This window comes from Paralichthys olivaceus, chromosome 2 (genome assembly GCF_024713975.1).
Source record: "Paralichthys olivaceus isolate ysfri-2021 chromosome 2, ASM2471397v2, whole genome shotgun sequence".
Lineage (NCBI taxonomy): Eukaryota > Metazoa > Chordata > Actinopteri > Pleuronectiformes > Paralichthyidae > Paralichthys > Paralichthys olivaceus.
Genome location: NC_091094.1, coordinates 11,331,661 through 11,357,371, shown reverse-complemented (window position 1 = coordinate 11,357,371; position 25,711 = coordinate 11,331,661). Strand labels below are relative to the sequence as shown.

The 25,711-nt window shown below is 39.3% G+C and overlaps 1 protein-coding gene and 1 long non-coding RNA gene across 2 annotated transcripts in view; one reads left to right on the top strand and one right to left on the bottom strand.

The window, feature by feature from the left end:
• The window catches only part of foxj3 (forkhead box J3), a 76,391-nt gene that overhangs the window by 38,670 nt on the left and 12,010 nt on the right, over window positions 1–25,711 (bottom strand). Inside the window, exon 2 of the mRNA XM_020101692.2 lies at window positions 5,756–6,252. Coding sequence (XP_019957251.1) covers window positions 5,756–6,076 — 321 coding nt within the window. The 5' untranslated portion in view covers window positions 6,077–6,252. The remainder of the gene's footprint in view (window positions 1–5,755; window positions 6,253–25,711) is intronic.
• LOC138412239 (uncharacterized) lies at window positions 40–1,503 on the top strand. The gene is made up of 2 exons (XR_011244725.1): window positions 40–621; window positions 1,202–1,503. It is a non-coding gene; the product is annotated as an uncharacterized lncRNA (long non-coding RNA).

Below are 25,711 nucleotides of genomic sequence, written 5' to 3'. Positions count from 1 at the left end.
TTTATAATGAGATCAAAGGAAGGTCCAGGGCCCCTGCAGAAGGGAGCTCTGTGCCCCATCTCTGCACATTGGAAGATTTACAGACCAAAGCTACATTTTCCTGTTAACAAGATCATGTAAGAGCTATGGACCTGAGTGAAAATGCAGTGGGAGATGTTTGTTTGGTAATCAACAGTAGCCTACATTCTCTCCCAGGTAATTTTCCTTTCCTGTACTCAGGTGTGCAAGACAAAAAAATAAAAAATCATGCCAGTAGCAACAATCTCCTCAACAGTTCAAGTTCAAGAGCAAACATTTCAAGCATTTTTTAAACTGGTTGAGAATTGCTCCAGATTTTCTTTGGCATTCTTCACCTGGAAGAAATGCAGTGGGGAATTTACACACTTTGCCTGGAGTGAGCCTAGGAGGAGCTAGGATAAAGTTTGAGACGAGCATGGAGGTCAACATTTGTGTATGCGGAGTCTCTCTATTCAATACTGTTCCTTCCCTCAAGTGAAAATATACCCAAAAAAACAAAACACTGTCACTCTGTGTTTTGCAGAGCTCAGGTAGGCACTTACAAAGTCTTACATTTGCAGCGTGATCAGAGCCGAAGCCCGGGAGAATAACTGTCAGTCAAAGGTAAAGACATCTGTTCAGATGAATTAACAAGGCTGTTTGCTTAAATTAGTTCATTCAGTATGAAGGTATTACTGGAGCAACACCGAAGAGATGAAATGAAAGTTGAGTTCATAGTATTTGCAAGTACCAATATCAAGTCAATATACAATGTATGAAATGTAATATCTTTGTTTATATATATTTTATGTACCATATACTGTTTAGCACCAAATACTACACACTGAAAAAGATACTTTACCAAATTACTTTAATTTGTAAGACACACATCAATTAAGCTTTTACAAGTTTAAGTTCAGTTGTGTTCATATAACTAGTTAACTTTCATTGAAGAAACTTAATTAACAAGTTAACAACTATAACATTTATTTTAACAATTCAAATTTTAGTATAGTATAGTAAGTGTAGTAAGTGTGGGTTAATCACATATTTTGTATTAATTACGTAAAAGTATCCTTGTATGCATGCAAGAATGTATCCCTCTTATTTAAAGAAGTATTCAAGTTGAGTTTATCCATCTATATGTCTCTCAATTCTAATTGATGAATCAACACTTCTAGTAACTGTTTCACTCATCCTCTAGCTCACTGCCCATCGTGATGCACAGAGGTATACAGTGTGACAAGGGGAATACCCTCTACCCTGTGGTTCTCTGTTTAAGTGCCTTGAAGCCTTTACATCTGCCAGTCATCTGTGCATCAACTGTGAAAGATCGCCTATTTCCTATTCATGACACGCAACAGGGCATCTGTGAAGAGACGGAGCAGATTCGAGAAGTTGTGGCAATGGGTCTGAAAACTATGTTTAACGACCACTTCCATTAATTTGCTTTATTTACTTTAAATATTTTTTCTTTGAATTTATTAAAAAAGGGTGCAAAACAAAGTTCCAACATTTATGTAATGGATTCCTAAAAACTGAATTTGACCCAAAGTTATGTCTCGGCAGAATTATAAGTCTTCTCTTACAGGGTGAAAAGCATGTCCTCACGACCTTGAAGTAAAAGGAGACTGTTCCCATTTACTTTATAATCTCAGGGGAGTAAAATCGGCCAGTTTACGTCTGTAATGGCTTTAAAGTGAGAAAAACTGAGCAACAGGTATGAAATGTGACAAAGAGGACACACCAACACCTGAAGAAGATACTGCATGACAGAAACCCACTGTCAGCAAAAGCCTATACATTTCCAGGAAATATGTTTTGGAATCCAAGTATATGAAATATCCTTAAGCAATCTGGCAGATCTTCAAAAAGCCATGCTCGCTATGCAAGGAACTGAAGGACAGGGAAGCTGCACTATATGAGCTGAATCGAACACAAGGCTGCTTAGACAAACCTACAAAATATGAATCAAAAGTACCTCAAAGAGCTGGAGACGACGTAAAGAAAAGCACCGCCTAATTGCTCACTCATAGATGCCAAGCACATATTCTGCACTCTCGAAGGCGGCTTTCACATTTTTTGACCTTGATGAATTATGTTTTCATTGACAGCACTTATTGATATTTCTTAAAAGTGCAGGCTAATGGAGTTCTATTGAGATGATTAAATGAGTTGCTGGCGCCCGGATTAGCTCAGTCTCATCTCGCCCGCACAGCTTGCATTATCATACAGAACAGACGCATGCGTGCGTTGAGTCCCAAATTCCTGTGACTGACATCTCCAGGGGAACAGAGAAGCGATGACTGCATCCGACCTACATTCACCCCACCCAGGCATATTTGCTTCTAACTAATTACACACACAAACATGCAAACTCAGTCAAATTTAAAGGTGGATTCATAACAGTAATAGTCACAGTAGAAAAATAACATTACTACTCCATGCAAATTACAAAATTATACAATTTCAGTTAGACGTTATCCTACTTATCAAAACATATAATTGAGGGTTTAAATGGCAATAAACCCTCACAACTGTACAAACTCCTAGTGACCTCCTCATGATAGAAGATAAACTTTTCCCAGGCTTTTGCAAAGGCTCTAATGAAAATATAATTTGTGTGTTAGTTTATGAAAATTAACCAACCACAAAAACATTAGGAACAGACTAAAGTCAACTGGATCTCGTTCAAATGCCTCTGGCATGAAAACTAAGCTTTCTTGGATTTCATTCAAATGTCCCTTATGCAATAAGACGACTTTATATATATATGTACATACATACACAAAGACACACAGACACACACACATTACGCATAATATTTCAGCAGTTTAGATTCTCAGAAAAAACAATGACAGGGAAAACCACCTATTAACAAGAACTGTGAAAAAAATAGTGACGCAGGCTCTAGCCTATGAGCACATCTTTAAACTGGTTTTTCCGCGTTTCCTGTGCATCCTGGTTAGAGTGATGTGGTTTTGCTAGGTTTTGAATGTGAAGGGTATTTCTACAGTTGCAGCCAACATTTAGACCAGTATTTCTTTATCAGTGCAAGCTTTTACTAAATTAGAAAGTATTTGAAGAGCGTCAATCTCCACCAAGGCTGACTAATTCTTTAACTTACCCTTTTACTCGAGGCACCACTCCAGTTATGTCAAAACTAAATCAGCTACACTTGATAATGAAAAGAGAGCCTCATCACTTCGAAATCATATTTCTCTTTCACAGAGGTAAAATCAAATGATGTAGATATTTGATAAAATCTGTAATTGATAATTCTCTGACTAATGACCACCAAAGTGTAAGGTGTCTGAAACATTTAAAAACATAAAAGCCTTGCCAAAAGTAATAGATGAACAAACATTGAATACTGTGCATTTTTTACTCACAGACTTACTTGAAAGCAGCATTAACATTAAGAGTTATATATCCTCGTGAGATAAGGAGAATAGAATTTTTTGCCAAAGAAGAAACTCTGAATTATTAGGACCACTTTATACCAGATCTTCACAACCATGCTACTGTAATATTACATATGATGCAACGTTTGAAAATACTGTGACTGAAATTGCAACCCTGCATTAAAATGTGGCTTTTGCCTCAACTCGGGGCATATTTTCAATAAACACAATCCCTCTTGATGTATGGTGTAATGTTTTGAATTCAAAGAGAACATCTTCCCTGATATAACACAACTTTAAACTGCACACTGACGCTAAGCTTTGGTCAGTTAAGCCCTAATACAACTGAAACAATTTGTTTGTTACACCCTTTCTACACAAATGCACCTGAAAACAACGCACTGGAAATCTCTCTGTCTTGCCAGTGTTGCATTTTGGATGATACTGAGAGAAGAAAGATAGAGAGAAAAAGAAAAAGAAAAAAGAGAACTAACGTTTATGGCTATTTACGCACCGATGCCTGAAGTTTAATGCATTACATAACGTTAAGTTGGAAAAGGAGCAGCGTCAATGTCTAGACTGCAAAAATAAAGATGGAAGAATCTAGCTAGATGTTAAACTTCTTGTACACCAAAATTGGCAGGTACAAGCAGATTTTGAAATGCGGGCAAACCTTCTAAAAAATATAGTATGGTTTACTTTTTTCCCCACTTTGTCTTACTCTCTTAAGAGCCCATGCGATCTATATTTGAAGTTAAAAAGTGGTATCTCTTCAGATTTCACAAGATTTCCAAATCTTGAATGATAAAAATGTTTTGAATCCTTTACAAAATCTTTTGTGTGTCTTGACTATGAAAATCCTGGAATCACCACCTTATTCTAAAACAAAGCCACACAACAGAAGAACTACCACACAACAGCCAAGCTTTAGTGAGTTATCATCATCTTATTATGTATTCATAATACTTCTTATGATGTTATCATGTAGTTCTTTGTGCTGTAACCACAGTCGGACAGTAACTCATTGGGAGTTAGAGCAAAGCCTTAACCCTGCCAGCAGCAACAGCCTGATTCCCACTGAGGCAACCCACTCTACAATGTATAAAAAGTGCAGCCCTATGAATTTGAGTGTCAGTTAAACAGTGTGTCTTATCTGCTGTGATTTCAGGAGGGCTAGTCAGTCACACCCTCATATTTCTGAGCAATTAAGTCAGCGGATGTGCGTAAGAGTTCATCAAGTCCACTTTAAAACACCTAAATGATGATTTACTCATAGCTACTCTCTGGATACTATGAGCAGTTTTATGAACAGCTTAATACTCCTGCAAATTTGATGGTAGGCGGTGTACAAAATGCAGAGCTTAGTCAAAATGCAGGAGTACACAGACTAACAGCACGGATGCTACTGTGTTGCTGACGACTAAATAAGAAATGATGGCGGTAAAAGAGGAAGCAAAGATGGCAAAATAGAACAAATAATTTCCCTACAAAAGGTAAAATCATTCCATTTATAATAACACATGTCTCATTTCTCTCTCACCTACACACATACACGCACACATACAAACACCTCCATATAGCCTGAACACATGCCAGATCTTGTCGCCCCAGGAAATGGACTTCATACATCTTGTCTGACTGCAATAAAGCAGTGCCTTAGATTCTATTTCCAATAAACGTCGACTGATTGGAAAACTCATTCTAATATCAATTTCCATCTGGGCCCTTTAAAAGGCAATCAGCATAGCTTCATCTCGGTATATCATGGGCTCCTTGAGATGATGACACAGCACTGGCTCTCTCCCTCTGCATAATGGCCTTCCCCTATCAAGGCATCTGCAATGAATAATACCACCCATGAATGGGCTATTTAGTCTGTGTTCGCACAGATAGGGGCCACTTCTCTGAATATTAATCCAGGGTTTTACACTTCATATGGTTCTCTCGGGGCTGCACCATTTTTCATTCGAAGGAGTAAGGCACTTTGTGTGATTTGGCATACTCATAGTTTCTCTCTAAGCTTTCTCACAAGTGACAACGGTGATTACCAATGGCATCTCACTTTGTTTAAGATGCCCAGCAACCACAAAACAATCATTTAAGTCAAGGAATATGAATTTCAACTCTTCTGCAAATCCTGTCAACTGATTAGTACAAAATGAAAAAAATCTCCACAAGTGAATAAAGTGACAGAAGTCAAAAGGTCATTCTATTTTAACTTTAAAAAGCACTGACTTTTAAAAGCACTGGTACAACCTAATTATTATCATCTGCATTATGGCACCTTAACAAACCTTTATATTTCGTGATGCAATTAATAAAGGGCAGATGTATTTCATAAATGTCTCTCTTACCTTCCAGCCACTGCCTGCCTCCCTGTAGTAGGGAAAGTTATCACAGATCCACTGGTAGATCTCGCTCAGAGTCATCTTCTTCTTTGGCGAGCTGTTGATAGCAAACGTGATAAGACTGGCATAGCTGTAGGGCGGCTTGCCGTCCTTGTGCTGCTGCACCTCCTCCTGGTCCAACGTGGTGTTAGGATCCAGTAGGGCACTCTTTTTGCCCATGCCTGGCCCATGGGCATTTTGAGCGTCTGCCTTGCGGATGGCCGCCTGCATGGTCAGCTGAGGAAGCCAATCCATGGAAGTCAGGCTACTCTCCAGCTCCGACGTCATGGTGGTGGCAGGCTGGGCAGGAGGGGGTGGGGAAAAGGTGGAGGTGGTTGGTGTTCGCTGACTGATGCTGAGTTGATCCCGTTTGGTAAAACAAACTGAGACAAGAGACAGGTTGGGGATGAAGTCAGGGCTCCCTCAGCTCAGGACATCAGCATAGCATCTTCTGTAGGTCAACTCTGGAGAAAGAGGGAACAGAAATACATTAATTAGTCAAATACTCTTTGTTACCGGCAGCAACTTAATATTGAAAATAAAAAATAAATATAAGATATACATGTAAAGAAATGTGAGGATGCAGCTCAGGACAACATCAAAACCCTATGCCTCTGTAAAGTATGCTTATATTCTCTGTACAGATCACAAGCCCACCACTTTCTCCATCACTTGCTGCTCGCAAAGCTGACTCATAGCTGGGACTCCATCTGCACAGAGAGAGTAAATGCCAGGCAATTGTTTTCACAACTGCCAGCCAAATGGGGGAATGGCTCAGGAGGAATTCCGACTCTCTTGAGGGTAGTAAACCCCCTCTCTTTTCTTCCCTGTCTGCCAGCTCTTCAGCCTACTCCTCTTCCTCCCCCAAACGGAGCCTCTGCCGTAAACAAGCCAGTCAGTGTCGTCTTGCAAATAGTCCTCTGCCCTGTGCGTGTCAACTGTGCTGTGCAGAGTGCAGCCGGCAACAGCCTGTCTCTCTGTCCCTGGCGGCACACTACCCTCACTATCTTAAAATAGAGGGGCAGCGTAAAGCCTAAAGTTACAAATGTAGGTGAACCAGGGCATGTGTGGGGGAAAAAAAATCCTGAGCTGGATGACACTGCAGTCTGGCCGAGGGGAAAAAACAGAAGAGGCGGGAGACTGAGAAATCCTCACCAAGTTGTGGGATTTTTCTCTTGACTAAGCATGCTCACACATGTGTGCTTGTGTGTGCATGTGTGTGTCTGTGTGTGGTTGAGTGGGCTGGGAATACATACAGTCTTGACAGCAGTCAATAGGTCAAATACTGTGTCTTTCAAAACCAGTAATTGTGTTCATTGCCAAATTTAAAACACTTTAAATTTTAAACTCATGACTACCTACTCAGTTTTTCCAGAATTCCATTTCAATGGGTGAATATTAAAGTTTTAATTGAAGTAAGGTCATTCAAAATATTAAACCTATTAAAATATTAATTATAAATTAATAGAGCATTTACATGGAGTTTTTGAGATCTAAAATGTGTTTTAAATCAACAAAAATGTGGTAAGAAATGAAAAACTATTAATGAGTCCCTTTTCTCCTTGTGATGAGTTTCAGGAATAGTAAGAAATTCCTAAATTGGGCAGGCTGAATTGGTGGCAGCTGGTCAAAAACAGTTTGTGGTTGTCCCTTTCAAAGATCTCTCACAGTGGGGGTTAGCTGGTGGCCAGCAGCCAATTCAATATCCGCTATCACTGTAGACGGACAGAGCCAGATGATGAAGGCATTTTTCAGACAGGCATCCAGACAGTATTCTGAGAAGACAAAAACCAAATTCAGCAGGGGGAGATCATTAATGGAGAGGAGACTTGGTCTAAAACATTCCCGTATAATCAGTGTTGGTTTTCATAGGATGTTGCAGAGTTGTAAATCCAAGTTTTTCTCAGTAAAACATATTTGCATTCAAATGTATTTAATTATTTTGAGTATCAAAGGCTTTTTTTTGTTTTTAAAGAGACAAAGTTAACACTAAAGGTCTAAGTGAGCTTATCTTGCAGCAGGATCCACTCTCCATTTGTATGATCAGCATAGTTCAAACTATGGCCAAATATGCTACTTTTGGCGGGATTGCATAGACTGTGTATAAAGATGAACGATGTGTCTAAACTTCCTTCCACTATCCAGAAATAAGGTAAAAAGATCCTGGATATGAACTCTGCCATCTTGCTCATTTAAAGTCAGATTGGAAGTCCATCTCAACTGTCAATGGTGACATTTCATCCCATTTTTATAGCATCTAATACCTAATTAAAAGCAAACTTTGTTAGCACTTGAAAAACCATCTGGCCAAAAACTACCAGAAATGAATTTGATAAACAGACTTTTTAGTTTGGTCACATCAACTAATATGAAGGAAGCAGGATTTCTGAACTTTATTTGGGATTTATACCCACCACCAGGTGGCGATCAAGACGCATTAGCTTAACTTATTATAAAGTATAAATTGGGAAATACCAAGAAATGAATAAACTATGTGTGTACAAATGTAATCAAGCAAAATTGTGAATGTTTAGGAAAATATTCAGAATTACTAAATAAGCATGAAGCTGGACAATAATGAAGCAGATTATGCTGCACCAGTGTTTCAAAAGGTTTTCAAAGATGCTTTGACAATACCACCTTATACACACTGTGAACTGTGCATTTATTGCCTAACTGACTAGAAACTACTACTCTAATTCAATGACAAGCACAAAAATGATGTTCAGCCACCTTTCATTGCTTTTTTCATGCCTCAAAGGATTTTTGGTACAGTTTATTTAATCTGTCCATTTCAGGTAAGAGCTGGTTATTTACCTTCCTCTGTGCTTTTTTCATCATTAAAACTTGCACCATGTTTGTTCACATAGCTGGAGGCCTTGATGAAAACACTGAAGGCTATAAAGTAACTCTCCCAACCTCCGCAGCCATGAGCGAACTGAGAGATGAGCAGCCTCGCTGACTGACTGTGGACAGGTGAGTCAGTCAAGTTGGAGAGTAGTTCTCATCTCCGTAAAGACAAAGCAGTCAAACAGAAGGTAACTCTTCTCCACCCTGTGACTAAAGTAAAGGTGACTCACAAGCAGCAAATGGCAGTGATTTTCCAATCCATTTGTTATTTTATTGAAATACAAAATATTATTTAAATATTTACCTACATAATTAAACTCAAATATCTACATTAATAAATCAAAAGAACAAAATATTGTACCTCTTATCTTATTGAAGTTCTTGTTTGATGTTTTTCTGAACACATTACAGGGAACTTTCTGTCCAAGACATTTGAAGGCATTGCTTTATGAGTTCACAATTTATAATGCAGACATTAGTCATTAGCTGCAGCCATGGCATAAAATAATCTTTCATTAATCATAATCGAGGTTAAAGTTTGAATTAATTGTGATATTGATTTGAAATAATATTGCCCAGCCCTATTTACAGCCAACAAAATGAGTGAGGATTTAAATCACCCTTTATCTGATGGTGTCTGTTGTAATGGATTGTATTAGATGTAGCTTGTGATCTTAATAAACAGACAGCTCAGTGTTGTGTAAGTTAGTGGATCTTGATCTAAATGTTGCCTCGGACACCAAACGTTGAGTATTAATGGGGGTAAAACAGAGGAGGAAGCAGGCGGAGCCTTCTGGTGGCCGCTGGGGGTGAGCTGACAGAGGCAAGGGTTGATGAAAGGAGCTCCGCCCGTTACACGGAGACACATGCCATTTGACCTTCCATGCTAATGATCCAGCTGCTACATAATCTGTAGGGCCAAGTCAGTGTCTTAATTAGAGAACCTTGAGCTGCAGCAGGCATGATGAAGCACAACACAGCAGGGAGGTAAGGCAGCACTCCTGCTGCCTTCATTACCCTGCCAGGACTGTGGGACAGTCAGAGCAGAGACAAGCCCCAGTCTGCTGCCGCTTCAAGAGGGACTGTCTGAGTATGTTCACCAATGATTCTGGGGGTAAGCAGAGGAGTACTGAGAAGGCAGGGAAGATTAGAGAAAAGCCAAGGGAGATGGAGCAGCAGGGGAGAGTGTGAAGGGCACAACCATGCTGGCATCGGTCCCGGCAGAGAGCTGAAGTACCAACAGATTCTGCATCGAAGAGGTCTAAGAGTTCAGGCTCTGTGATTCAAGCCCAATGGAAACAGACTACGATCCCACACACGGAGCAACTTTGATCTGGCTGTAAGAAAAGGGGGGTTCTGTCAATGTCACCACTAAAAAGAGGAGGAAAAAAAAACGTCTTTCTCTCTCTCAACTTTAATTTAGTTTTTGAATGGAGCGCTGGGAGTATTTAGGCAGGCTCAGAGAGAGAAATAGCTGTTCAAATGTATTCTCCATTCAACACTCAAATTTTCTTTATCCTCCAGGGATTAATGGCAGATTTAATTCTGAATGAGAAAGTGTTTTTGAAACATCTCAATTTACTAAATTCTTGATGGGACTTATCAACGTTCCCACTGCCAAAAGAGCACTGACAGCATATAAGTGATTGTGTACTGTGTCTCAGCTGCTAACTCTGAAGTGGCTCGATCAAGCTGAGAAGCATGTTTATTATATATGTGCCAGGCCCTCTTTTATTAAAGAATGCCCAATGAGGCAACAAGATGAGTAACAACCAGGGATTACTCAAACACAACATAGCAGATTACGTCAACATTATCATGTTAAGCAAGTATGCACTGAGCTGCGAGTCACTAACTGCGTCATAAAATCAGTCATGTTCACAAAATCCACTATTTCAAAATTGATGTCTGTAATAACAAAGCAATTTTGGGGAAGCCAGGATAAAATAAATATTTTAAGTTTGATATTGATACAATGAACATTTAGCTGTCTTCAACAGTTCAATATATTGCCAATAAATTTCAGACCTCTTGCAACAAACTTGTTCTATATACAACAGTTGGTCATGGAGTTTAGAATATATCCCTTCTCCATGCATCATGGAAGAGGGTGAGGTTGTGCTAGAAACATCTAATCTGCTTCAATGATATAACATACAACAATCAGCTACTCAATTTCAAGTGTAATTGAGACAGTATAGATGTTTTACTGTGGCAAGAAAAAGAACATGAATCCTGAATTACCTTGTTTTCTTCATTAATTGTTCATAATATTTAACATAAGAGTAGTCAACCACGACACACTTTAGCTAAAAAGCAATTATAATTATTTGTGTTTTTATTGAATTCACCCATTAAAAATTGTTAAACTCAGTGCTGATGGAAGTAGTAAGTGATTCCTTGGATTTAATAACTGACTTTCTTTGGCATCAATAACTTCCAACAAATCTGGAGATCAGACCTGCACAACGTTCAGAAGGAATCTTGGACTATTATTCACACAGAACTGCTTCAGCTCAGTGATTTTATTAGGGAATGCTAACGACTCTCATAGCATATTAATTTGTTTTTTGGTCCAATGTTATGCAGATATGTAACTGATAATCAGGGTTCAGATGTTATCTAAGCCAAGACAATAGAAAAACGTTTGGAATAGGAGTGAACTATAACTCATTATCTTGTCATATCAATCACATAATTTCATCAATATCTTCTTGAGAATTTGTTCTGGAGAAAATTGCTAAGAAAACCTATATAGTAAAGTATTATTTTATGATTTGTAAATATACAATGGAATGTAGCATTCACATGATGTTCTGTGATTCTTAGATATGTCACATTATTAGTTGGCAAAAAAAAAAACATCTACCACTTGGCCCTACTCCTTTGTTTTGCGCGTGTTGGCGCATTTCTCCATGTGGGGCAATTGGTAAAATGCTCATAAATGTAAGCATGAAATATAGCAAAATAACCAGGACATCCAGCTGAATATCTTTTAATCCAGGAGCAAATTAAAAAATAACTGAAAAGCTGTGACAAGCGTTTCAGGAAAATCTCTATTCACGCCGTTGAAACAAGCATGTAAACAGTCTGAGTGAGAGTAACAGGTAACGTTCATTACTCCTGTGTCCCATATATGAAGTTTGAAAGAAACGTCCCGCTCATGTTATAACGCTTTCACTGCATGGCAGAAATTTCTGTGGGCAGGACTAATGTTACCTTTAAAAAACACAAACCGACTGACTGTGAATTGATCAATAGATCAATCTGTCGCATCTGTCCTACAGTTGTCAGATGTGTCACTATTATAATGTTGGTTGATAATGGTTGTTAATATATTAATGTAGAATATATATCGTTTGTCTGTGTGATAGCTGTGGTTGGCTGCTGATGACACAGTGAGTGGTGTCCCAAATCCTAGGGGAAGATTTTTTAGCCCTCTCCATTGTGGCTCCGTTTAAAGGGGGACACTCCCAGCAAAGGGCACTTCCTATCACGGGGTAGGGCCAAGGGAGAGGAATTGGGACACGGCCTTAGTTATCCCTGTAATCACTTGAAACACTATTGTTAAGTATCGCATATCATTTACTTTACCCTACAGTTAAGGATGGGACAATACCGGTTTTTCAACCTCCTATGACAAAAACATCCCTGATGGTTATAATGCTGTTCCCACATCTTATTTAATACATTGGAAATATTATTTTACATTGAATGAAGTTTCAGTTTTCAGAAAGTAACCAAAGCTGAAAAAATGCAGATGTTTTGTTGAGGGATGTGTTAAGTTACATTTGAATTCATTGGGTCCCTTACACGATCACATTCTAATGATTCTGAAACAGAGTACAACATAGATACAGATGTCTGCAATCTCCCATATCCCAGCCCACTGCCACCACAGTAACCGTAGCCTGATTATGAAATGACAAAATCTGATTTCTTACAGTATCTGCCTTTAATATTGAATATTTTGTGTTAATAATTCTTATAGTCAGATGCCTAGGCTTTCAAATAACTAATGATGAACGGCTCTGTGATTACCAAAGGACAAGCAACAGATGCAAGATAAACCCTTTCAGAAAAACATACACTATGCTATAAAAAGATCATTTCACTCTTGTGAAATGCAACTCTAATGAATGAAACTATCAGGCAAGATAGTCTGCGAAACAAAATGAACTACTGACTAAAGCAGAAGTACAGGAGGCACACTAAAGGGAAGTAGGCAAAACAAAAAGGTGAATAAATTTGGTTTTGCTATTTGAATTACAGTCCAAGTCATCTCAGCCAATACGAAGAGAAATCAGGTTGCAGTATATCCCCAGAAGGGAGCTGCTTTTAAAGATATGACAAGACACCCCACAGGAAATGAAAAATAATAAGTAGAACTGAAACAGACAGCACACACACTTAACGCTTTCAACTACCATCCTGTTTAATAATGTAAGGTCAATGAAGCAAAAGTAATTTATTCTTTGTTTGATGAACCAAACATCAGTTTACCTATGTGCTGAGTGTGGCGCTTACTGCAATGTGAATGGGTAATTTGGGGGAACAAATCCCTGTTTGTCATTGGTGTATGAGTCAACATGGCATTGGTTCATGGCCCTGCTCATGACCATCATTATTACACAGATCTGATACTGTCTTATGAAGGGGCATTTGTGCCTACCCTTGCTACAGTAATCAGTAAGGACAGTACAAAGTTTTTTTAAGTGCTGACTTGTTGTGCACTGAGATCTAATTAGTAGTAGAGAGATGCACAAACGTGACTTAAAAGTGCAAGTTTCAATCCCTTCGAGGTTAACATTGTTCAGAAATCCTGTAAAATGAATGCAATAGTTCAGCATTTTGGGAAATACCGTAATTTGCTTTTATTTGCAAGAGTTTCACACAATCCATAGCAGTAATGTCAATGTATTTAAACAAGCTGTAGTTAGCCAAGCTTAGCCTGTGACTGATAAGATGGCAATCCCGCTCTACAGCTCACTAGCAAAATGTTGTATTTCATATATTTCATCCATACTCACAATGCAACATTTTGGAATGCAGACCAAGTGCCAGGGGCAAGTGTATTACATTGATCTATTCCTTTAAAAATGGCCTAAGTAAACCTTTTTTTTTTTTTATATATATATGAATAGCAAAAACGAATTCCTTTCAAATGCCTGTGCATTTCTCTGATAATTTCCTCTGTGAGTAAAGAACAGGGTATTCAGCTCACATTCTTACTCCCACTTGCAGACACAAGACTGTTGATAGGTACCAGACCAGTGCTCTCCTGCACTTATCTACAATTTCCGCAATTAATCCCCTTTTACGGCAGTCATGCATCCGTCATGGGTAACGCTCCGAAAGCATGTGTCTGTTCAGCTGCACAGACGCAACCACTAAGACCTGTTATGTCCATTCAGTCTTGTATGCTACTTCAGAGTGGTAGAAGTGATGAATGCCGCATTAAAAACAATGTCACCAGGATTCAAACAGACCACAATAAATATTTACACCGCTGATAGTTTTAAATGCTGCACAGACTTTGGTGTTTGGGGAGACGGAGAGATCGAGAGAGAAACAGCATGAGAGAGAAAGACAGAGATAGGGACAAGAGAAAGAACATGAGAGAAGGAGACACAGAGAGAGAGAGAGAGAGAGAGAGAGAGAGAGAGAGAGAGAGAGAGAGAGAGAGAGAGAGAGAGAGAGAGAAAGAGAGAGAGACACAGAGACAGAGAGAGAGACACAGAGAGAGGGACAGAGAGACAGAGAGAGAGAGAGAGAGAGAGAGAGCTTATTATGACAGGAATCTTCCTGTAGTATGATGGTAACTTGGCAAAAGGGAGGGGAAGAATCACTAAGCGTGCTCCCTCTGTTATGCACAGATTTGGCACATGCACTCACAACAACAACAGTGATGTAACCTGGTAACAAGCATTTGGCATCTTTACTCTCGACCGAAACCCAGGTCATACCTTCCATATCAACGGCTTATATTCAGCGTGGGAGAAGCCCTTGTTTTCCTAGAGGGATAAACATGGAGAGGTGGGAACTCTGCTCACCTGCCCTTCAGTCAAAGACTGAAGTGACGACTCCTCACTTTTTCCAGCCCTCCAGGCAAAGGACTTAAGGGGTTATTTTTAAAATCTCTCCAACTAAAATAGCACTGCATCTGAGTATTGTGATTGCACATGAGCTCTGTAATCGTGCAGCAAACTTCCCAAAGCCTCATCTTCATTAAACAACAAGTAGGTAAGGGCAACGCCAAGCAACAGCTTTAATGTCAGTCTTCCTTCTCAATTAAGGGCTTAATGATTCCGCTGAAACCACCCCCTGGAAGAAAGCATTAATAACCCCGTCCTTACTTGCATTTTTAGGATGTGTCAATTATCACTTCACCATTCACGCGACTGAGCACATTGTTCGGCTTATTGCAGCCTACAGCAGTGTAAACCGCCAACTGGGGCTTCCTGGTTGGTGACAGAAAGTGCAACAGAGTCTCATGGTGCGTTCGCACTGGACGCAGCACAGTTTTTCACACATCAAGATTACATACCATATAAAAGCAAAGACAAGTCTAGACGCAAATTTAATGTCGAATGCTCCGAACGCGATGCCTGGTACAGGAGATGTAAATGTTCATCTTTTCATTGATTTTGATGTAATGTAACGTCGTCACACGAAATTTTTGTGCCTGTGTTCGATCATTAGAGTGCAATCTACGTGTCAGTGTTATTAGTGGGCCATTTTGTGCTAAAGTTGGCTTTAAAGATGCAGGAAAGCCAACCTCTCTGCTGTGTTGTTCAAAAAGAAAAATGGTATACATGCTCTCTCTGTTCCCCCTACTCCCTTAATCCCACTTCGCCTGTGGTTGAACAAATCAAGTCCATAATTATTCTGCCAATCAATTGGGAGCGCAACTGTGGCTGTGGGGCAGTTAAACATTGAATGGAGAGAGTTGTCAACAAAGCAAAGTAAACCCCTGAGTTCCTTTAAACCCACTGAACCTTAAAAAGGCAAGAGAGACACCTTTGTCTTATTAGTCAGTGGAAAACAAAGGGAGGACTTCTAAGTAGAGAAAAAGCATCCAGCTGTTGCAGACACACAGAATGACAGGCATGAGGACCAGGCAGAGGGACAGAGGATCAGAGGAGTGGAAGATCTTGGTTGGCTGTGGATCAACTTAGTCCCTTGAGGCTGTCTTCAGAGGCCACAAAGCAAGCTATAGGGTTTGTGACCCATGAATGCAAACCGCTAAAACTTAACAGGGCTCGACATTTAGGCTTGACCGGGACAAGTGGAAGAGAAATTTCCTTACACCAACAGCCAAGTTAAAACTCTACAATACAGTGCATCATCATGTGCTACTTATTGATGGCCGTATTGTCCATCCATCTATTATCTGCACCCATTATCCGTTAAGGGTCACACTTGGACAATTTAATGTCTCCAATTGAGCTAACATCCAATCTGCATGTCTTTGGACTGTGGACTTCGGACACATACATGGGAACCAGGAACCGTCTTGCTGTGCGGTGACTGTGCTAACCACTGCACCACCGTGTTGCCCATACTCAACAGGCCAATTGACTGAGGTCAATTTTCCATGGTGTTTAAGATATTAGTTAGTAAGTAATTGCCCCAACTCTCATTAAGTGATATTTGGAGGAAAATTCATCATTGCTTACATAATTTCTTGTAAGTTCTACTTAGCTGTGTCTAACATCTATTGGTTTGTAAGTAAATAGGTAATGTACGCTGTTGCCTTGTGTGGCTGTATTCCTTCCATTTTGTATTGGAAGAAGAATGGGCTTGTACACATACGGCAGAGATGAAAAACATAAACACGATCAAAACTACTACTAAGTGCAATACTAGCACAGCCATGCTGATTTATGAGAGAAGGAGCAGCATGTGTTTGTGAAACGTTATCTTAAATCTTGTGATATAAGAAACATTACATGGGAAGTTTAGGGGCCAAGACAGTGGTAAGTAAAAGTCGGTGAACCCTTTGAAAAAAACTGTTTTTTCAAATTCATTTGCCATAAATGTGATCTGCTCATCTAAGTTACACAGACAAACAATGTGCTTAATCTAATACACAAAGAACTTTAATCTTTTGTGTCTTTATTTAACACACCCATTATACATTCACAGTGCTGATGAAAAAAGTAGGTAAACCCTTGAATCTAATAAGTGGTTGCTCTGGCAGCAATAACCTCAAACAAGCTCTTCCAGTATCTGTAGATCAGACCTGCACAATGTTCAGGAGGAATGTTAGACATTTCTTCCCTAAGAACTGCTTCAGGTCTGTAATACTCTCAGGATGTCTGGTGTGAAAGGCTCTGAGGTCCTTCCACAATATCTCTATTGGGTTAAGTTCTGAACAGGGGAACTCCAACAGGTGTTTTTTCTTTATTTTCTTGCTTCATCACCCAACTTCTACTGGACGTCAGCTGGCAGACAGACTCCCTAACATTATCCTGTTAAAATTCCATGATAAACTAGGGAATTAATTTCACCCTTGATCCTGTCAAGCTTTCAAGATTCTTAGGAAGCAAAGCTACCCCAAATCATGATGCCCCCTCCACTGTACCTCACAGTTAGAATGATGTTTTCATGTCGGTATGCAGAACCCTTTTTACGCCACATGTACAGCTGCATGTTCTTCAACAGCAATTTATCCGCAGTGATATTGACAGCCCACAAGATCAGTAAACAAAACATTTGGATATATCCAAATAATTTTTTGGGGTAATAGTGCTGAATTATTATAACATAAAAAAAATTAACATCTCTAATAAAAAACATACACACATTCTCTGTGACAACGCTGTTTGTGAGTAGGTCACTAACTCATTGACAGATGAAGAGCAGTATCCTTAAGTCTTCTTTTTTTGGGTCTTTCCTGGTTTTAGGTAAAACTATCAGCCCCCCAGAGACTGAGTGAGTGTTTTGCTCATAAAACACACAACAATAACTAAAACTATGTTTGTGAATGAAACCAAATATGTACGACAGAAAGAGACAAAAATCATTAACGAGGTGTTAGATTAATGTGATGTATTGCGACACTCCTACCCTATAGTTTAAATAGGGACAGAAAAGAGAGTGAGATCACAGCAGATGAAAAGAGCAAAGGAAACGCACACAAATGTGAGGCCCTCAGCTCATTGTGCAATCTGCAGGTCAATATAAAAAAACACATACAAGATTCCAGTAATTGAATAAGCCTTTCCAGTGAATCAGAGCAGTGATCGCAAGGGGTTTGTCTCTCTATCCCTAACAGCTTGCCTGGGAGGTGGCCTTTGTTTTGGAGGTGGCAGGGGTGCCCTGACACCGACCATGCGAACCCAATTACCCTGGTCCCACGGCCTGGGGGCCCGCATTAACACACACCCCCTGGGAAGTTGACTCCATGCCAGCCTGGCAGCCAGCAAGATCCTACTGCTGAATCACAAATAGACCACTTAAAGCACTGGCAGCACATGCATTTTGGTGGCAATCTTGAGGGCCTCTGTTCATCTGCATCTGCTACATCCAGTTCAACGTCGATGTTAAATATTGAGCCAGTCTCTGAAGCAAGCAGTGAGCAAAGGGGAGGTCGAGTAAATCTGCCAGCTATTTACTCCATTGCCTTTAGCAAACTCCTAGACAGGAAGGCCTTAATCTATGTTGGCTATTTAGCAGTTAAACAGACAAAAGAAAAGATAGTGTGGACTAGGGCTGAAACAGTTAATAATTATTTTGACAATCGATTCACTGCTGAAAAAAGTGCCAAAAATGTATTGGTTTAACTTTCAGCATTTATTTGTGTAAAAGTAAGTAAGATCAATATCTTTTTGTTTTAGACATCAAGATAGCTCATCTTAATTTGGGCTTCAGGAAATTGTGAAAGGTATTTTTCACTGATAACTATTTAATTGAAAAAATATTCTGCAGATTAATGAATACTAAAAATGGTTGTGCCCTTGTGTGAACTCTAAATGACAGGCATTTTCAAAGTGATGAAAATAATAAAAGATAATTTGGTCTAATGAGCTCATATTTAATTCCACATAAATAAAAAGTTTCAGCTAAGATATGTTTTTGGGGTTTTTTTTTGTAGTCACAATGTGGTATGGTGAAACTTGAACAAGTCAACCCTCTCAGAAACAACTGTGCATAAGCCTCATTTTCAAGTGCAACAGAGACATGTTAAAAGGAAACCATGCTAGAATTACTCAAGCACGATTTAAAGGAATTACCTGGGTCGGCAATGCATGTTCTGGGACTGCTACACAGGGCAGGAATCAGGTCATGAATTTCAAATTTAGACCGTGGATCAGCGTTTGCAGCTCTGAAGCTGGAGTTCAGAGAAGGAGCTGAAACAAAGGTTAAACTGAGACCGAGCTTTCACTGAGTACAAAGTAAGAACAAAATTCAAACTAATGCAAAGCCCCAAATCATCATCATTTAGGATGGCAGTGGAGCTGGAGCTATAATTAAAACCATTTTGCTTTTTAATCAATATTCAATCTCTCAGAAATAATTAACAGCATATTAAAGAGTTTACTGCCTGATAGAGCTGGTTGCCTCTACATCATTAAGCTGTTGAAGCGCTGCTCTTTGACTCCTAATGTCCCATCTCACTGGTTTACAGCGCCTCCGTACAGGCTCTTTAAAATGCTCCTGCAGTCTTACTGTACCTGCAGACGATAACACAGCCAACATGAACATGCAGTGATTTGCTCTCCCACTCTTCCCGAGACAATGTCTAACATTCAATGCAAACATGTGGAGCTACTGTATATGAATGAACACATACATGGCAAATGTATGACTTATGCTAGACACCTGAATGAAGAGGCTTTTGTAGGAAATACATTTCCATGTATGATCAAGGTTTTGAGGATAAATTGCTGCCATAAATCCCTGCTCTTTCCCCTGAGTGATAATGCAGCCTTTGTTGGAAGTTACACAACAAGACAGCATATGCTTTACTAAGACATATATCCACTTTTAGCTGAACATACAGCACTCCTAGTGTCAGGTTTTTGACCTCTAGATTAAATGACAAGTCAAAAACATGTCAACAAACATGTTCAGGGCTCCAGAGTGCAACCACTTTGGTTGCACTTGTGACCAAAATCTGTGAAGTGCTACAAAAAATGTTCCTTGGCCGCACCAGTGCGCCTAAATTTTAGCTGGTGAGTCTGGGTGTATTTGATCAAGACGCCTCTCTCACCTCTAATCTGCGGAGTTTACACTCTCAAATACAGGCCTTGGGCCAGCCCCGCTGCTACTCAATCAATCACTCACGCACAGACAAACAGACAGTGATGTAGAGATGAGAGGAGAGTTCAGTAATGTGAATACCTTGTGAATCGGAATCAAATCGAATTTGCGAAATCAGTGGTGATACCCAGCCCCAGTTAAAAAATCATCCAAATTTATAGGCCCTTACAGAGCCAAGCTGAATTTAGCACAACTTAATCTTGATCAAAATATGTCAGATACTTCACAAGCAACATCTTACATCACCAGGAATTGTCTTAATTTACACAGGAAAATAAAATCCTTGGCCATTCTCCATGGTACTTCCACTGTAATTTTGGTGCAGTGTGGTTTCCATTTAATGTTGATTAAAGAGAAAGAAGTAGAATAAAATGTGAGACAGAGACTGCCTACAGCTCTGTATGACAGGCCAGGAATCTGTTTTCACGTGGAAGAGACAGGTGTCTATACCTGTTCTCTTCACTCTGCTCCGTTCCAGATAATTTAAATAAATTTGGTTTCCTGGAGACAATGTTGCTATTTATTGGGTGTGGATGAGCAGAGAAGGTAGCAGTAGTCATTGCTTGTTTAAGATCTTTGCAGTAAAAATACCTCCTGGCAAAAAAAAAAAAAAAAATGGACTGATCACTTTGAGGATACTGTCTCACAAAGGCCACAATGGGTCATTGAAAAACCTGGGGATTTACCTCAACAAACAGCAGACACGTGAGAGAGGCCTAGAGTCAAATGTTTTCAGCTTCCAATAGTTCACTGACAAGATGATATTTGATGGTAGCTGAAAAGTAATGGCATGCCTCCAGTGGCTCTGAAGAAAGGCTTTTAGGCAAATTATGGATTTGTTATGATCATTATTTTGGTCTAACAACACGTTGCAGTCAGATGCAGCAAATAATAAGCAATAACGTGACTAATTTGTGGTTGATATGCCTCCATTACAATTTATAGTATTGAAATACACCATTTCTTAGTTTGTTTTGATTTTGGAAAAAAATGTAGAAACAACTGACACTTTTTTGATTCATAGGACACTATATAGCCACAGAAAAGGAACTAACTGAAAAGAACACGACACATGAAAAGGAGGTTAAGCTGAAAAATATTTGAAGGCTGCAAATAACAACTTTTTTCAATCAATTAATTTGAAGGTCAACTATGTATTAATTGTTACAAATCTAATCGATAAAGTATGGACAGTATTAATCTTTGTACCAGTGTTACAAAGTTGTGCACTGTTCACATTATTGATGTTTAGTATATGTCTTATAAATCCCAGAAGGAATGGGCTATGAAGTGGCATGAGGCTTTAATATGATTTAAGTCATGTACTAAGGTCCATCATAAAAAAAGGGGGTCATTGAATATTATTACAAATGATGCAATAGTAGAGAAAGAGTGACACTAATTTAATTTATTTAAAAAAAATAACACTTAAATTCAGATTATTACTTAACACTTATCCACAGTAAGGATGCACAACAGTCAACCTTTTATCAGTCAGTGGCAAGTAAAGGCCACAGCTGCCTCGGGCACCCTGAGGAACTCCGATGACGTCCCCACCCTGCGCTCCCTCTGATAGCCGACACCGTCAGAAACACAGGAACTCCCGACAGCATGAAGGATTAGTCAGGTGGCAATCTGAATCAGAATCGAGGAAGGAGCAGAAGGAAACACTGCACCACGATTGTGAAATGGGCTGTGGTGTTTCCAATAGGGAACTCTAATTTCAGAGGAGAGGCTATGTGGGCAGCTGACATTTAATTCTGCTGTACCACAATATTGGTCTTGATGGGTCAACCGCACCCTTACAGATTGTAAGATTACGTTTGTTTGTATTATTGAAGTCAGCTAGAAGAAAAATACGTCAAAAAGCACAGCAGTGACAGTTTGTTTCCCAGTCTTTCTCAGACATTACGCAGGACTCACACATGTGCGTTGTGGCACAGCTTGACGGTGGCCCGATGCTTAGTGCTGGTCCTATCGTCATAATTACAACAACCACAATTTCATGCTCAAGACACACAACACACCCACTTTTCATGCTAACATGCCATGCTGTCATTGCAATGCTTAAGAGAAGTACACAGGAAATTAAATCAACAACCAGATGAACACAAACCAGGTTCACAAATACTCTACTCTTTACTCCTATTTTTCCAAGTTCATTGTGCCAGTTGATGTCACACAGGACCAGTATTCACATGATTTGATTGGCTAGCCACTGTTTAAAATTATCAACTACTTGCATATCAACCACAGACATAATTGTCAGTTACTGTTAAAGCTGACTGGTTTACAAATATTAAATAAACTAATAATGAGGAAAAATCTGAGACGTGACAATGAAACTGGATGCCTAGCCTATCTAGTAGTGGCTATTTCGAACGTTTTCCTTAGTAACAAGATCCCACCATCTTTTCTCCAACGTATGTTGTAAGGGAAACGGCATGGTACTCTAACACAGCTTTTTAATGCATTATCGGTCTAATTTGCCCAATCTTCATAATTCTTGAAATATGCAGGGGAAATGCACTAAAGGATGGTTTATATGACTTATAAATCCTGGAGCATATTGGCAAAAAATCCCCAGTACTATGGCCCCTAAATAGTTGGAGAGTTAAGGACCCCATGACATATTATTGGTCTGAGCTTGTGTGAAGTGGCTGTTAACCTCTGATCGATCTGCAGAGCTCATCAAAAGTCTTGAGTGCTTTACATTATTGGATGAGGCCGGAGCATCCCAACATTGACTGGGTATTTAAATCTTTATGAGTGAATAAAATCACATTCGTGCAGCTATTGGACAGCCAAGCACAGACTAATGGGGTTTATGGCACACTTCAGACTGAAGCTTGGATGGCAGGTGCAATATTCCTGCACATCTGTTGCACCCACAGCAAAGTATTTACCATCTTCATAAATTGTTATATGCAGTATTCAGTTTATGGATGTTAAAAGAATCTACAGAGAGAAAAACGAAATCATCCCGTTTTGAGAAATTTCTTCAATTATGTGATTTTATCTTGAAGCTAGTGGTGTGATTCTTCTTATCACGAGATAACTGTCACTCAGAGTGTTTTGTTGCAACGTGTCACATCTTTGTAGTACACTGTAAAACTCAAGACACTCACAAACCTCAGGATTATATCAACCACAGCCTGTTTAGGATGCTAAACTTTCAGCAGAATCCAGGCAAAAGCCTCATTACATTTGATAACAGTGGTGATGATGATGCACTGTTTTTTTTCTACACTACATCTTGCTGGTGTAAAGGATAAGGCTAATTAACGTGGCAGCATTTGCATCTTTACCTCTGCGTTTCTACCGTGATAGGAAAAGAGCAGCTACAGCAGGCTAATGAATGTTTGATTCGAAAGGGAAGACTTCTTGTCACTTGCGACGCTCCTGACATAACGCTCTCCTAAACCCGTTCAATCCTCCTGCAATGTTATCTAGCACTGCTGTTGGTGTCTCACCTTATTCCCTCCACCTTCCCTTTCTCCACTTTAAATTCCTGAGTTCATCCCCATCCTTGCCCCCCCTCTACCACCACCACCATCACCACACAGGCTGCGCTCATTACAGCGGATTTGCATGTCTGCTCCAGAGCAGTATGAGAAGAGATGAAACAGAACTCCCAGTGGCTGCCTCTGCAGAGCCTCACTCATCTGACAGAAAGAGCTCAACTTTGGGCCCCAGACACAGCCAGCAAACAAATGCAGGCTTCTTAAAGGGGCCATACACACACGTACACACAAACTAACACAAAGATACTCCGCCAAACCGAATTTACGCTGCACTTTATTCAGTTTAAATATATCTGTATGCAGGAAATAAATTGAAAAACAGGAGTATACCTTCCAGCACACTGCTGCTCTCCCTGCGTATTACAAAACAAATTTCTCAGCTGAGGAAGGATGAGACCAAGACTTACATTACTGTACCATCCGTCGCCATTCCTGCCAAGACATTACACACCTAAAGACTGATGACCATCTTTTTTATGTGTACGTCATACTCTCTCAACTTGACACTACAATTTTATTACAGCCAATTTGTGAGACAACTATGGCTAGGTGATCATTCAAATCTATCGACTACCATTTCTCATTGTAATTGTGTTAAAAAGAATATTCTCACAGTTGCAACAACTTCAGTCTTGACAAATTCTTTGTCAGCATGAGATCTTAAATACTTTAAAACAAAGTTATTCCAGGATGTTTTTCTATTTATATTCTGTTTAATGATTTAAAGGGATAGTTTCCCCAAAAATGAAAATTTGAGAGATGAAGAGATTCCACAAACACTTTTGGATTTTCAGGAGTAAACAGCGTTGCAGCCAAATCCAATATAATTGCAGTAAATGGTGACCACTTCTTCAAAGGTAAACAGAAAAAGTTGTCATTTACACCATGTTTTTAGCCTAATGCACACAGTTGTTCTAAGTTATGAAAGTAAATTAATATTTCATTATTTGGTCAATTAGGGTGAGACAGAGTGTTTAAAATATTTATTTTTATTTTTAAGATAAGTTGATAGAGTATTATACTTCAATGCAGTTGCACCACTATTTACAATAAGCACAAATAGCATGTATAGTTCTTGGTCAGCAATGAGTAAATGTCACATACTTTGCTAAAAAAAAAAACCCACAAAAAAAAGAATCCATGTTTCCTTTTTGGTCGCCTTCACATGAGATGCTTTTGTTCAGGATGACTCATTGGTGAAAGTGGTGCAGCATGCGCCATGCGACATGACTCATGGTGAAAGAGAAGGGCAGCAAGACCTATACCGAACAAGCTCCTGACCTGTATGGTTACCCACTGACCACAGACCACAATATAATGAAACAGCACTAACCCTCAATGACCTGCAAACTATGGAGTATAAAAAAGTCAAGAAATGAAATATTTTATAAGTAAAACTTTATATCCTCTTGTCCATATCTTCTTGAAATAATAACCATCAAACACATTCTGCTGCTATGAGCAGTCTTGAAAATCATTGACTGCATCATATCGAGGAGGAAAATTCTACTCATTCCCCAACTATGACTCATATGCATGCGAGGGCTTACTCAGCAGATAAGTAAAGAGACATTATTTTTATTTCAAGACTTAAAGACGGATATTCTCAGAAGGTTTCACCATTAGAACCAGCATAGATGAATTTAGATTTATATTCATTAGTCCTAAATTAGCACAAGCCACTCATCAAATACAAATTCAATTATTTGTTGGTGAATAAAATAAATTAGGTTGGTTGCTATTGATGATTGCTGAAATAGGCCTACTTCATTCAACTTCCATGCTTACGACATATACCAGTTAAGTTGATCAACTACGTTTTGCAATTCTTTGATTAACCCTCCTTGTCGACTGTTGCTATGGATAAGCACAAGAGACGTGATGATGTCATTTTTGGCGTCACGGAATTGAAAGTGCTAACCACTGAGAGAGAGTGCAAGTATGTAGCAGCACATTACCGGAATCTTATCACTGATTCCACTGGTAACTTTTTCTATGACAGCTTGCCATGGCAAAAAATGAATAACAAATTTCCATATTGAACCAATCACTCATATAATCTATAACCCAGGCAGTTATGCAAGTTATTTATCAGGTATAATATAAAACAATTCTTGAAGGTTCCTCTACCCACCTTAAAAAAGTCCAGCAGAAGTACCTACAAAGCTTAGGGACTCTTATCAAACCAAAATGTATCACAGATGAACTGATATATTCAGGTTGTCAAACCTACTAACTGCATGGTGAGATGAGTGTGAAACCACAATCTGTTGCCAAGACA